Here is a 13,336-nt window from a genome sequence, read left to right on the forward strand (position 1 = left end):
CATCCACAACCACGACTCAGTGATTCCTTTCCAGTACTACACTCCTGCACATTTCAGACTGCCAGTTGAACACCGACAGGCTGATCCTACGCAACAGATGCTTGAGGGATTTTTTGTGGACAATCACCCTCTTCATTGTCCTGACTAGGTTTCTGAATAATGGGTTTTACATAGTCCTTTTCTCTTGTGTTTTTTGTTTTTTTTCTCTTAAATGTCATTGGTCAACTATTTGATTTCTTATTTCAGCAGTAGACATCCTAGTAGTCATTCTTAAATTCTGTTTTCAGTCGAGCGACAAGGCAAATTTACCCTGAGCTTCCCATACTCTATACAACACACATGAAGAAGACCGATTTCAAGAATATCTGTTTCAAACTGTCGACCACAGGCTAAGCTTCATGATTTACAAAGGATTACGCAAAATCTTAATTAGACAAATATCTAATCCAGAGAAAACTGGATTCTGCAGAATTGCATCTGGCGCTTCCTTTGTCCCTTAAGTGTCCCTTGGCTGAGAGCATCGCAGATCAGTCGAAATGGCATGTGTCTGACTGGAATACCTCAGAAGAAGTGCATCTACAATTTCTTATTACAAACTACATAAACAGAAGCACGTCGAGGTCCACATATGAGTGCTTAAAAGATGATCCAACAGTCAATAAAAAAGACATCAGTGTTGGAAGCAGAAGGGCAGGTTTGAGAACTGCTGTAGAGTTGTTCAGCAATTCAAAGGTGACAATCCCAACTATGTTCAAAAGAGAAATTGGAGTATAAGATCTAATTATGCGTGTAGGAGTCAGCCTGTGGCAGATGGATGTAGGAGACACTAGGCTTAAGCAACACATTTTAACATCATAGCAAGGCAGGTTCATCCATTTAAAGCTGTCATGTTCCGTCAAGAGGATGGACACTTCCAATTATTCTTTCTGTAATAGTGCAAGATTCGTTCACCATATGACCACCACAATCTAATAAATCAATCCATGAAATTAAACCTCAAGGAATGAACACGTGGAAGCTAGAGAAGCATCTGTAGATAAAGAAGCATTTGATGATTTTGAAAGTAATTTGGCATTAAATCAAACAGTAAAGGACAGAAGTGTACACAGGTGACAGTTGTTCTCTGGTTTCAAAGAAAGTCCAGCATTGCTTGACTTCTCACACCTTCCCTGGTCTTCTCCAGACATTTTTGTTTGTCTGGTGGCTTTTCTTCAGTGTTGAGGTAACATCACCACTGAGGAGGTGGGTGTTCTTTGTGATTGCCAGCGTGGAAAAGTCAATAGGTACACACATTAATAATTTTGTTTGTAAAAGTCATACAGATAAAAAAGATTATTATGACTTTAATATGTTGGGGTGTATTTGCCAAATTAGCGTTCAAATAGAGGGACTCAACTGAATTTGGAATGAAGCGGAGATAGATGCAGCGTGGTGCATGCAGTGGCACAGCTGTTGATCCTGGAAAATTTAGTTGAATGAAATTACCATAAATTGAAGCCATAACCAAACAACACTGACAAATTCCCTCTATTTTCTGTCTTGTGTTGTTTGCACTCGGCTACTTCACATTCTTTGAGACAGTAGCCCAAATAATTAAATGAATCAAGTGTTGGGGAAACTGATTGTTTGCAAACTATGTAAATGCTTTAATCTGGTTATTTATATTCAGATCAAATCAGATTACAGTGTGCATGAGTTTATGTATACTGAACTGAGACAACTTGAAATTTTGGTTATTTTACACAACAAAACAATCCTGTCTCTGTCACACACACACACGCACAGCTGAATAGGAGGTCCAACTCTGTATGCCAATCGAAAGCTCTCGTACTGACCTACAGGGTCTCTCTGATTCTGGTGGAGGACCTTGCTGTTACTCCCATCCATGTTGGCCATGTTAATGGTGTTGCCATCTGTCCAATAGATTTTTCTGTGTGGAGAGGTGTGAGGTGAATAGTTAGAGTTCCAATTAGGCACAAGATATCACAAGGTTTACAACACGGTCAATGAATGCTACGCTGTTATTAAATGAAAATTGAATGTTAGCCGGCAGATTGTTTTCCACCTATTAACCCTGTAAAGATCTGCCCCAACGTTTCAAGCTTGTAAAACATGTTTCCTTTACAACGACGCAGCTTCGATCCCTCTAATGTACAGTTGAGGTCCGTAGTCAGGTTTCCTAATTCTATGGATTGATGGTGAGGTACTGATGAAGTAAACAGACTGCTCTAATCTACTTACCCTTTGGCAGGGTGCACTACAAGGCACCTTGGCTTATCAATGCCGTGGATGATGGAGGTCTTCAGGGACCCATCAAAGCGAGCCACATTGATTTGCGACTCGTCATTTTCAGCGCTGAGCCAGTATAAGTTCCTGGAAAGCCAGTCCAAAGCCAGACCGCGGCAGTTCACTATGTCTGTTTGGCAGAGCATGAAAAAAACTGTCTGTGAGCTTTACGAAACTATAATGCAATTAAACAAATGGCTGTACATTTGAGGTAGACTTTTACTTATATGTGTGCTGCACCTTGTAATTGTGTCAAGAGAGGAAATAAGAGCATTTAATTAATACAATTAATTACAACAAATCCTATAGTATAATTAGGCTACCGGTAATAAAAAGTACAAATCCATGACCAAGAAAATACTAAACCTCTCTGGGGAATCTGTCGTTCCACACAGTACTGCATTCAACTCTTGAAAACATGAGTATGTGTGTACCAGCCAGTCAATAACACTTGGCACACACACAGCTCTGACTCTGCAGTTTGTATGGATGTCTGGAAAGCACCCACCTGCAGAAATAATGGTCTCTAGCTGGGTGCCGTTGATGAAGGCCCGTTTGATGGTTTGGGTTTTGATGTCAGCCCAGTAGATCCTCTCCTCCAGGGCATCGTAGTCCACCACTGTGACATCATCAATGTCTGGCACCGTTAGCGCCGTCATGACGTTCATATAAGGGTTGTCAATGTCCACACCACGGATTTCAGACCGCCGCACGTACAGGAGGAACCTTTTCAGCGCTGGTGAGATGGTTTACAAATCAATCATTTGAGAAAATTAAGCATTGCTAGGGCTGTCCAAAATGTTTTGTTTTTTTTTTACATGTAAAGTTTATACTGAGGTTTTCAAAGGAATATTCAAATGTCTGTCATCATTTCATATGACATCATCATCCTAAAAGAAAAAGAAAATCCTTGAAAAATCTCTATTTCAATTAATTAATTGATTGGGTTAAATGGGATGTCGAGCATCAAGCGAATGCAGATACATTCCCAGGTCGTCAAATACCCACACTTTGGTTTTGTGGATGAGCCAGCGTAGGTATTTGACAACCCGGGAGTGAGATTCAACATTCAACTATCTTGGAGAAAAAGGAGGTGACAGGTTTCTCTATATAATACAATGTCAATAAAAATGTGTCGGCTGTTCTTGGAAAACAAGAAAAAGAGAACTTCAAAAACCAAAGGCAATCCAGGCACTCCAAACAAGACAAAGTATCAAAACGAGGAAGGAAATATTAAAAAGCCTTTCATATAGAGGCTAAATCATTTTCATTAAAAGGCCAGTCATTACAAAAACAAACGTGTTTTGATCATTAGGTTTTTCATCAGGGCTCCAAACAACAAAACAACATGGCCAATAGGCGGCATTCATATGACCCAGATAATGACATACCAGGTAAAACAAATACAAAAAAATGAAATAACAAGAGATGAGTTAGCAAAAAGTTTTTGTGCTTTTTTTACATTTTACATTTGTTTCATCGGTTTGCCTGTGGTTTTTGAAATCAACTCTCTTTCTCCAGAATCACTGCCTCCACCTTTTGTGGGCGGTGAATGGGTGAGCAAACTGTTTTTTGGCCACAGTAAAAGTGTAGTTTTTGAAAAAAACATGGACTGAAGCAGAATATCTTGACAGATAAAAACATGAAAATGATTACATGTCTATTTTTTAAAAACATTTTGAGTTTTGAATTTTACAACACTTGTCCAAATGTTTGGACCACACGCGTTAAAAACAATTCCATGCATACTAATAATGCTAGTTTAGCCTAATCTATATTTGCACCTGTGCAGAAAAACAGGGTTTAAACAGAATTAATAGACATACCAAAAAAAAAAAAGTGCAGCATTTAAATGTTGATTTCGAATGTCAGAAGCTTTAAACTCTTCGGTGCAGCCCTAACCTTTGCATACCGTTGTTGTCGGATCCAGGTGAGAGTGTGATAACAACAGCCTGTTAATGCTGATGCCAATCAAAAGGTCAGGAAGTCACATGTAAAGCAAACACCTCTCCTGCTGTTTACATAGCATCCTATAATTCCACTCTGATAACATAAGGAGGAAGCATGAAAAATGAGGAAGGTGCTCTCTCTCACCGAAGCAGGACTGTTTGTTGGGTGAAAGCTTCATAAGGTGTGGACAGGTGCAGGACGCAGTGCGGTTGTAATTGATGAGACACAGATGTGAACAGGGACCACGTCCATCATTCTCTTCACATGGGTTCGAGGCTGATGGGAAGAGAGGAAACAGGGAACATTTCAGAACACCCGGCACAGGAAGATGAGACGGGGAAACAAAGGATAAATACTGGATGTATATTTAAAAGCAATTTCGACATTACAGGCTTGTCTGTTTGTGCCGCTGAAAGGAAACGCATACTTTGAAAGTCACAAAAAAAAAGGATTGCTGAAAAAGAACTACAATTACAATATCATTCTAGCTGTGTAGAAACAAAAAGGGGGTTCAGAGGGTTTCTTTTTAACACAAAGAGAAAACACTGGCTTTGGAAAAGTCATGCTGAGTTTGACAGATCTTCACTCATCTTCTGCCCATGATTGGGGTTTTTAGGTTGGTCTCTTGTTGAAATGGGTTTGAGGAGGTTAAGAGACATGAAAATAAAATATAAAATTTAGAAGACATCACATTGTTCTTCTTCTCAGGAATTAAAGGTGACAGAATCTCAGTTAGCCTGTTACTGTAGGGTAGGAGAATATCCAGTTTGAGACTCTAAGCTGCTGACAGTTTTGACTCGACAAGCACGACGAGCTGAATTTTAACAGCTTTAAACTAAACAGTGATCTTATAGGAGCAGCAGAGTTTTCACAAATCGTCTCACTCTATCCTATTCAGATTAAATCACCTCAGCAAAAAACTACAGAAAGTCACCCAAGGTAGAATTATTTCCCATCATGCTGAAATCACATTTCATGCGTCAAACACATCCAGTTCTCCATCTTCTCAGTGTGATTCATGTCAAACGAGCTCATTCAAAGTTCATTTCCCGGCCTCCTTCAGCAACACATTGGAGAGCCCCATTGCATCACAAATGTGGCTTATTTAAGACAAAAAAAAAAAAAAATCATCTCCGTCTTTGCGAGCTGGAAACAGTGCCCAGCTGACTCAGTATGCTAATGGGGAGACATCTGAACAGCGCTGCATTCACCTAAATCTTGCTCTTGAGGGATGACAGGCAGCAACAACAGAGCCAAGGTGTTTGTTTGCTCTAAACTGTCAGATGTATTCGCAACAAATACATTAAAAAAATGAGCCCACTGCTTTGCGAACGCAGTGACCATGGTGGTACTCCCTGAAAATGCTAATTTTAAATGCCAAAGACATATTTGGGGAAGGGCCAGTGTAGTGATAACACGATTTAGTATGCAATCCTTCCACTGGGAGACCTATACTTGTTGTATTTCAAAGTCTACTGTATTTGTGTATGTTCTAAATGGAATGTCATAATGTTCATGTTAAGCTTTGAAAACATTAAGATTAAAAATTATGACTGTAAAAAGAGAAAGCTGAATCATCCTCAGCCACACCTCTTTTTCCCGTTCATACCTTTAAAACTGATTTAACCTTTATTTAGGCCAGTAATCTTCTTAGGAAACCTTAGCAAACACAATCTTACAGATGGACAGGACATTCAATACAGGAGCCAGAATAGAAAATAAATCAGAAAAGTCATAAGTGCAAAAGTGGTAGTCGGTTTTAAATACTATGCACAACAGCAAACCCAGACACTCTCTCCAGAAGTAGTTTTAAATACCCTCGGGGAATCATGCTGGACAGCTTCAGCTCCTGCTGTGAGTCGAGAGGGCAGAGAAAGAGATGGACATTTACCAATTTTTTGTATGAACTGAGAGGATGGAGGGAGTGATGAAGCCCTGGCAGCGTAAGCTATCGCAGCTCGGTTTATGTGACAACTAAGTGGATAAATAAGCAGGCGGAAGTCCAGGGTGCATTCAAAAATGAAGTTATACCAGTGCATGACAACTTATTTAAGGGAACCTGATAAATACAAGAAAAGAAAAGGACGAACTAGTACTACATCTAGTAATGTTGATGTTCACTGTGTGCTGGTAAGTATAGGAAATTTAAGCACTAATTTTACACTTTACCCCCTGTAAAGTTCTGCACATGGGACGTTACTTCAGGGAATTTTATACATCCAAGAAAAGAAAAGGATGTCTTACTACTACTACTACTAACGGTATTGACGATTCAGGTAATATGTGCAGGAAATTAAACATAAATTTCACACGACCCAATAGATTAAACTTAGAAACCAATCCAACAACTGAAAGAGACATTAAACCGCTGTGTGCCAAGAATGCTTCAATATCAGTTACTCCATTATCTTAAAAAATGTGTCATTTTCTCTACTTTCTGCTGTTTAAAATGGTGCAATGGATTGCTATTATTGTACATGCTGTAGCTGTGATGCACCTCCATATTTGCAAACGACTGTTACCCATTCTAAAGTGAAAGCACAGCCATGTCTTTCAAGTGACACATAATGTCTTTACAGGTTGTTTATGCCCCCTGTGGAGCTCCACGACGGAGGCTGCTGAATAGCTTCTAAGACCAGCTCTATATTCAGTTCTCCCTTCTTCATCCACTCTTTTCTTTTTCTTTGGTCCAGATGTTCAGGGTCTGGTGGAGCAGCCTGTCTCCAGACTTGGTTCTGGCTGGAGTGGATAATAGCCAGCTCCCCCCTGTTGAGCTTTTTCAAATAGGATTAGGCACGCTTACTGTCTTCTTCGGAAAAGCAGTCCCCTTTGCTCACACTTATCTGTGGTGAACAGTCATGAGAATGCAGAATGCAGGATGGAAACAAGCAAATTAACTCATGACACACTGGAGAAGCAGTGAAAGCACGGACTAGATGCTAACCCGATTACAACCTTAATAATGCCGATTTGAGAATGGGCGCTTACATATGCAGAAAGCTGAAATAGAAACAAAAAAAAAGGAAATGAGATTGAAACCTGGCTGAAAAAAAGGCAATTTTGATAGAAACTGAGCCATCAATCAGGTGGTCTTGGCACACATAGTTTTGGTTGTTCTGCTTTGCAAATCAATCAAAAATCAATTTCAAACAACCTATTTTACTGGAACAATAAAAATAAAACAAAATAAAACAGATTTCATGCCATTAATTGCAGCTTGGCAATATATCTTACGAGCTGATCTGCATATCAAATAAAGATTGGCTTACATATGTAGGCCTTCTGTCAGACAGCACATCAGCAGTGTGTCTTTTGTGGTCAGAATCTTGGCTCACTTAGCCTCCCACAAAATTGATTACCTATTCCACTGTGACAGATACAGATTCAGACGCTTTCACTGAAAAGAAATTGCTGGGGACAATTAATGGCATTTCAGAACCATTTAATACATTTTCTGTCACCACAACACATTATTCACATTACTAATTTATTTGATTATCAGATATGCCACAATTATTCACTGGGAAGTGTGGTTCTCATTCCGCAGCTCTCTTTATTCATATTCAGCAAAAAAAAAAAAAGACTTTAATATAGTGGTATGAGCCAATTAGAATCATTTTGAAGGTGAGAGAAACACATTCAGGGGTACCATTAACTCAAGCTAGCTAATTCTCTGCATGAGTACCTTTTTTCATTTAGACACACACTCATTGATTGACAGGCCAAATGAATGTAGACGCCGAAATTAATAACTCTGCATTATGCTGCTTTTATTCTCCTCACAGAACATGTCAATACATTCTGATGAAGATGATTTATCCTCAGTCAATACCCAGTAGTACTGGAGGACTACAGCCAAATTCAATCTGAATTCTGGTGTTGGATGATAATGTGATGACTTTGCACTTTAAACCCCATAACAGCAATCCCCTTTTTTTGTGCACATGCCCGAAAATGACCATACCATAATGAAATGGTTACTTTTATTAAACTTTTTTAATATCAGCTATGATCTGGTCTGATGATCTTTTGGATAGTATTTCTTTGGTGTTTATAGTCAGAAAGTCAGAATTAGTCTAAGGGGCGCTGACCTAAATTTACAGAGGCACAAGTAGGGTAAAACAATGTTTGTCATAGTTTGTCTGTCTGTCCTCGCGTGTCATGTTTTGCTTTTCATTTCCTCCCTTTGTCCGTCTTCCCGCCCTTTTCACTCCTCACCTGTGTTCTATCAGGTAATCACCCCTTGTGTATTTAAGTTCTTGTCTTCTCCTCTCTCTTCGTCAGTTTGTCTGTTCTGTTTTGCCCTTGTGTTCCTCCCTGTCCCATTTTCCCATCCTGTGTTTCCGGCTTTTGGTTCCAATTCCTGGTGTTATTTCTGGTTCGTACTTTGCTTTTTGGTTTGTATTTTGTTTTGCTTTTGTTTTTGGATATCTGCCTTTTTGTTGCTTCTAATTTTGGATATTGAATGATCAGCTTTATGTTAATAAAGCTGGCTTTTTGTTCAAGTTACCTGCCTGCCTGTGTGTCTTGTGTTGGGGTCCCCTTTGTGTAACCTGACAATGTACAATTTGACCTCTGTTTTAATTGTATTCCTGTAAGGAAATAAACAACCTCTGTTGCAGTGAAAGTAGAATCTTGAAAATGGTTTAAACAGATACATCAGCCACAACATTAAAATCACTGACAGATGATGTGAATAACATTGATCATCTCGTTACAATGCAATGTTCTGCTGGGAAACCTCGGGTCCTTGCATATATGTGAATGCCATTTGACATGCCTCAGCCATCCGAACACTGTTGTGGACCAAATATATACAACCTCATGGCAACTCCACTCCCACTACATACTTCCCAGTACCAGACTCCATAAGACACACCAGAGGCACAAGGTTAACCTGCACAATATTAAGTAGGTGGTTTTAATGCTGTAGCTGTTTGGTATGTAATTATGAGGCTTTGTGCTTTTAAACAATGAATATTTACAACAAGATGCCATGTTAAATAAAAAACAACCGCCCCCTTCCAAGCATGAATTGACAGCAGTGCTTGAGGTAGGGCTGGGCTATACATTGATATTATATCGTTAACGTGATATGAGACTATATGTCGTCTTAGATTTTGGATTTTGAATTTTCTGAACTTAGCAGGCTGTTCTACTTGTTCTAATACCTGCCTTTACCCACTTAGTCATTATATCCATATTACCAATGATTATGATTAACCCAAAATCACATTGTGTTAATATTTTGTTGAAGTACCAAAAGCAATCCCTATTTTGTTGCACTGTCTTAGTGTCTATGAAGGTCTTTTGAGGAGATTTCAGTGTAAATGTCATGTATCACTATATAGGATAAAGATATTGCAATATTATTCTATGGCCATATCGTCAAGTAGTAGCTGAAGGGGTTGAATGTCCCTGTTGCAAATACCCCATGAAAGCAAACGTGACAAGTTATATATTAGTTATATATGGACCTTTTCTGTGAGTGTCTCATCCCAAACAGAAAAGCCAGAAATAAACTGTCCTCACCTTGTGGTTGCCTGCTGGGATGGAAGATCTGCAAGTCAAATGGCTGAGCACTTGTCTTCTGGATGACTGTGACATTTTGCCCTGTCCACTTATTGGCTCTCGCCAAAGTGTTCGTCCTCCAGTCCGTCCAGTAGACATTGCCTCCAAAGAGAGACACGGCGAAGGGATGGGACAGGTATTCGTGGCCCCTGAGGATCTCGATGACCCCACTTCCATCATAGAGTGCTGAGAAAATGGCGTCGGAGCTGTTCAAAAGAGACCAACACAGAGGACCATATCAAAGTTTAAACTGCTCTCCACATGCATTGAAAGAGAACAGCAGGAGGAGGCAGATCAAAGTCTGTTAAATTGTTCAAGACCCACTTAAAACCAAATACGGCCATTGTACAAAGATCTCTAAATATTGCATGTCCTCCATTATTTAATACTCATGGGGGGAATGGAGATTCAAGTAAAATTTTTACCCGGGTAGTGGTGAATCCTTCGCAATATTTAATGTACTACATGTAATAAAAGTTACAGAAGGTGTGAATGCATCTGCGCACAACATGAAAACTCTAATGGTATACCGTGCATCTGTCCAAACAATCCTCTTTTCCAAATGATCCAGAGTCAGTCCATTAGGCCAGGCACCGATTTCCATATCTTTGAACACTATGTGTCGACCTCCTCCACTCATGGACGCGGCCTCAATTCGGGGAAAAGTCGCATCCCAGTCAGTCCAGAAGAGGATTCTTGGAGCAGAAACCCAAAGAAAGCAGTTAGTACTGAAGCGTGTCTGTTTTTATGAGGACAAGCACAAACACAATCACCAGTTTATTTTTTTTCATAGATCCACTAACAGGAGCTGTTGGACCTCACACCCATCTGAGAGCAATTCAGTAGCTATTTTGTACTTGTCAGTGCCATTGTAAAACAATGTAATTACATAAACAATGGTGTTGTCACTGTAGGCATTAACACAGACAGCAACAGTGATGACTGTCCAAGAACAGCACCAGCGATCCAGTGCAACCCTCAACATCTGTGACAGGCCTTGAAATGGGAGGCCATCTGTTTTATTATGACTTTTCACAGCTCATTGAGGCCTGAAAATGAACACTGTCAGTGATGTAACTATCAACAGCATCCTGCGTCCTACTCCAACCCCGGCAGACATCGCCCCTGTAATGCCTAGGTCGACAAAGTCAGCGAGAACGAAGGAGAAAATGGGTGCTCAAGCTTAAATCACGTACTGACGACAACGAAACAGTGTTAGGAAGAAATATCCTTGTCCAGATCAATAGCCTTATTCACTTGATAAGGCCCCCCTGATCAATGGCCCACTCCTTTGAGTGGATTCAAGTAATTAGATTAGAATTATTGCCCTGGAATGGAAATGCGCCTTTAGGTACCAAAAGCACCCATTAATCCTACTCTGTGCAGCCATGAAATGTAGTCATCCTCCCAAATGTGAAAGAGTACCATAGGAGAGAGTGCATGAGCAGATTACTCATTTCTTAAGAGTGTTAAATTGATTTTAGGAATGTCTGGGTTTTGCTTTAATCTGAAATATACTGGCCACAGGATACAGCCATCGGCTAGTTCTCAAGATGCATTTATCCAAAGTAAGTACCAAATGTGAAATATTAGGAAAAGGAGAGAAAATTGATACAGTTGTTTGGTATAATTTGTACTAATGTATGTCATCTAAACATGTTATACAGTTTTATGTAGGTGATTTTTTGTATGATAGGTAGAGCATAACATCTACTAACAACACTGCAGAACATACTCAGAGAAAGTAAACAACTAATTGTTGCAATCAATCAATAATTACTTTGTCATTACTCTCTGATATATCAGAGAGTAATGATGCATACAAAATAATATGCATACAAGGTTACTTATTTACAAGTAACCTTGTATGCATAATTATTTTGTTTGTACTTTACTATCACCTCAATCTTAATTCCTCTTGTTTGTGTATCTGCATAGCTTGTTGTCTGTTTTTACATTTTAAATAGTTAGTACACTAATTGCATGACTGTATTGTATTTTTATATTCGGGGCCCCTGAAGAGGCACATCTGAGTGCTTCTAATAGGGATCCTTAAATAAACATAACTAGACTACTGATTTATTTAATTTGTATATCTAACAAATATGTACACAAATGAAACAAACACTTTACCCTCTAGGTTTTTTTTTTTTTTTACAATCCCAATTCCCAAAAAGTTGTGACCCTGTGTAAAATGTAAATAAAAACATAATGCAATCATTTGCTAACAATTTGTGTTTACTGACAACAGTTAGGCAAGTGTTCCTGAGCTCATTATGTATTATCATTTATACAATAATGTGTTTCACAAAGTGGTGAACTTTGCCTCATCTTTCACCCTTTTTACCTGTTGAATGTTCCAAACAGGTGTTTTTTGATCATTCCACAACTTTCTGCGTCTTTCATTGCCCCTGTCCCAACTTGTTTGAAACGTGTTGCTGGCATCAGTGATAAAACTAAAGGGTAAAACTAGGGCTGTCAAGGGATTAAAAAAAAAAAAAGCATTATTATGCAATAGCCGATGAGTGTAGTGTTTACTGGAGAAACTACTGGTCACAATGCCCGTTATTAGCACCTCAGCTACTCCCGACGTCTGGGGAGGTGCACATCAAGCAGCAGCATAGGGCAAGCACCTAAACAGAGCCAATACTCAGCAGCATTTTGCATCTGCCTCCATCACATTTACAAAGCTGCTGGTCAAGGGGCGTCAATCGAGTGAGATTAATTCACTTTATTTTTTTTAACACGTCATTTTTTCTATAATTGGTCAATCGAAATTAGCACGTTACATCGACAGCCCTAGGTAAAACATTAAATATATTGTCTTTGTTCAATTTTCAATTGAGTATATGTCAAAAGAGATTGGCATATTATCTTAAATATTCTGTTTTGTGAATTTCTAACACAGTGATCCAACTTTTTTGGACCAGGGTTGAAAACAAAGCAATGCACTTTGTTGATGAACACATAGTATTGCATTGTACCTTATTTCATATACTGTATGGGCTGATGCAATACACCTGGGAGACATTGTAAGAGCAGCTGATGTTGAGTTGTTGAAAAGATCCCACAAGGGATCTTTTTTTTATTTTTATTTTTTATATGCCGCAGCATAAAACAGAACCTTAACTGTCTGCATGAAGAGGGGAGAAGGGCAGCAAGACAGCTGCTATCACTGCCAGTCTTGCTTGAGGATGTCACATGGGTGATACATATTCCAGTCCTGTGGCTACAGGTGAGTCAAACGTCTTGGAAACAATCACACTTGCAGGGAACAAACAGGAACATCAGTATGCAAAACCAACAGCTAGGCTAAAATTGTCTGCCGTAGCCAATTGCAGTAACAATTCACCATGTAAGGATAGAAACAAGTCTCAATTGTTGCCCTTACAAGGAACAATATCCAATATGCACAGTTAAGATGATACAACCCCATGACATCATTACAAAACTGTGCAACATATCCTCAAACATTCCTTAAAAAAAAACACGACTCCACATAGACACACACAATTCCTTGCCTGTAATA

At 39.2% G+C, this 13,336-nt stretch overlaps 1 protein-coding gene across 1 annotated transcript in view; it reads right to left on the minus strand.

The window, feature by feature from the left end:
- The window catches only part of lrp1bb (low density lipoprotein receptor-related protein 1Bb), a 288,538-nt gene that overhangs the window by 94,928 nt on the left and 180,274 nt on the right, over positions 1–13,336 (minus strand). Inside the window, exons 26-31 of the mRNA XM_073473505.1 lie at positions 10,338–10,502; positions 9,769–10,013; positions 4,381–4,512; positions 2,795–3,022; positions 2,242–2,416; positions 1,836–1,930 (exon numbers count right to left, since the gene is read on the minus strand). Coding sequence (XP_073329606.1) covers positions 1,836–1,930; positions 2,242–2,416; positions 2,795–3,022; positions 4,381–4,512; positions 9,769–10,013; positions 10,338–10,502 — 1,040 coding nt within the window. The remainder of the gene's footprint in view (positions 1–1,835; positions 1,931–2,241; positions 2,417–2,794; positions 3,023–4,380; positions 4,513–9,768; positions 10,014–10,337; positions 10,503–13,336) is intronic.

This window comes from Pagrus major, chromosome 9 (genome assembly GCF_040436345.1).
Source record: "Pagrus major chromosome 9, Pma_NU_1.0".
NCBI lineage: Eukaryota > Metazoa > Chordata > Actinopteri > Spariformes > Sparidae > Pagrus > Pagrus major.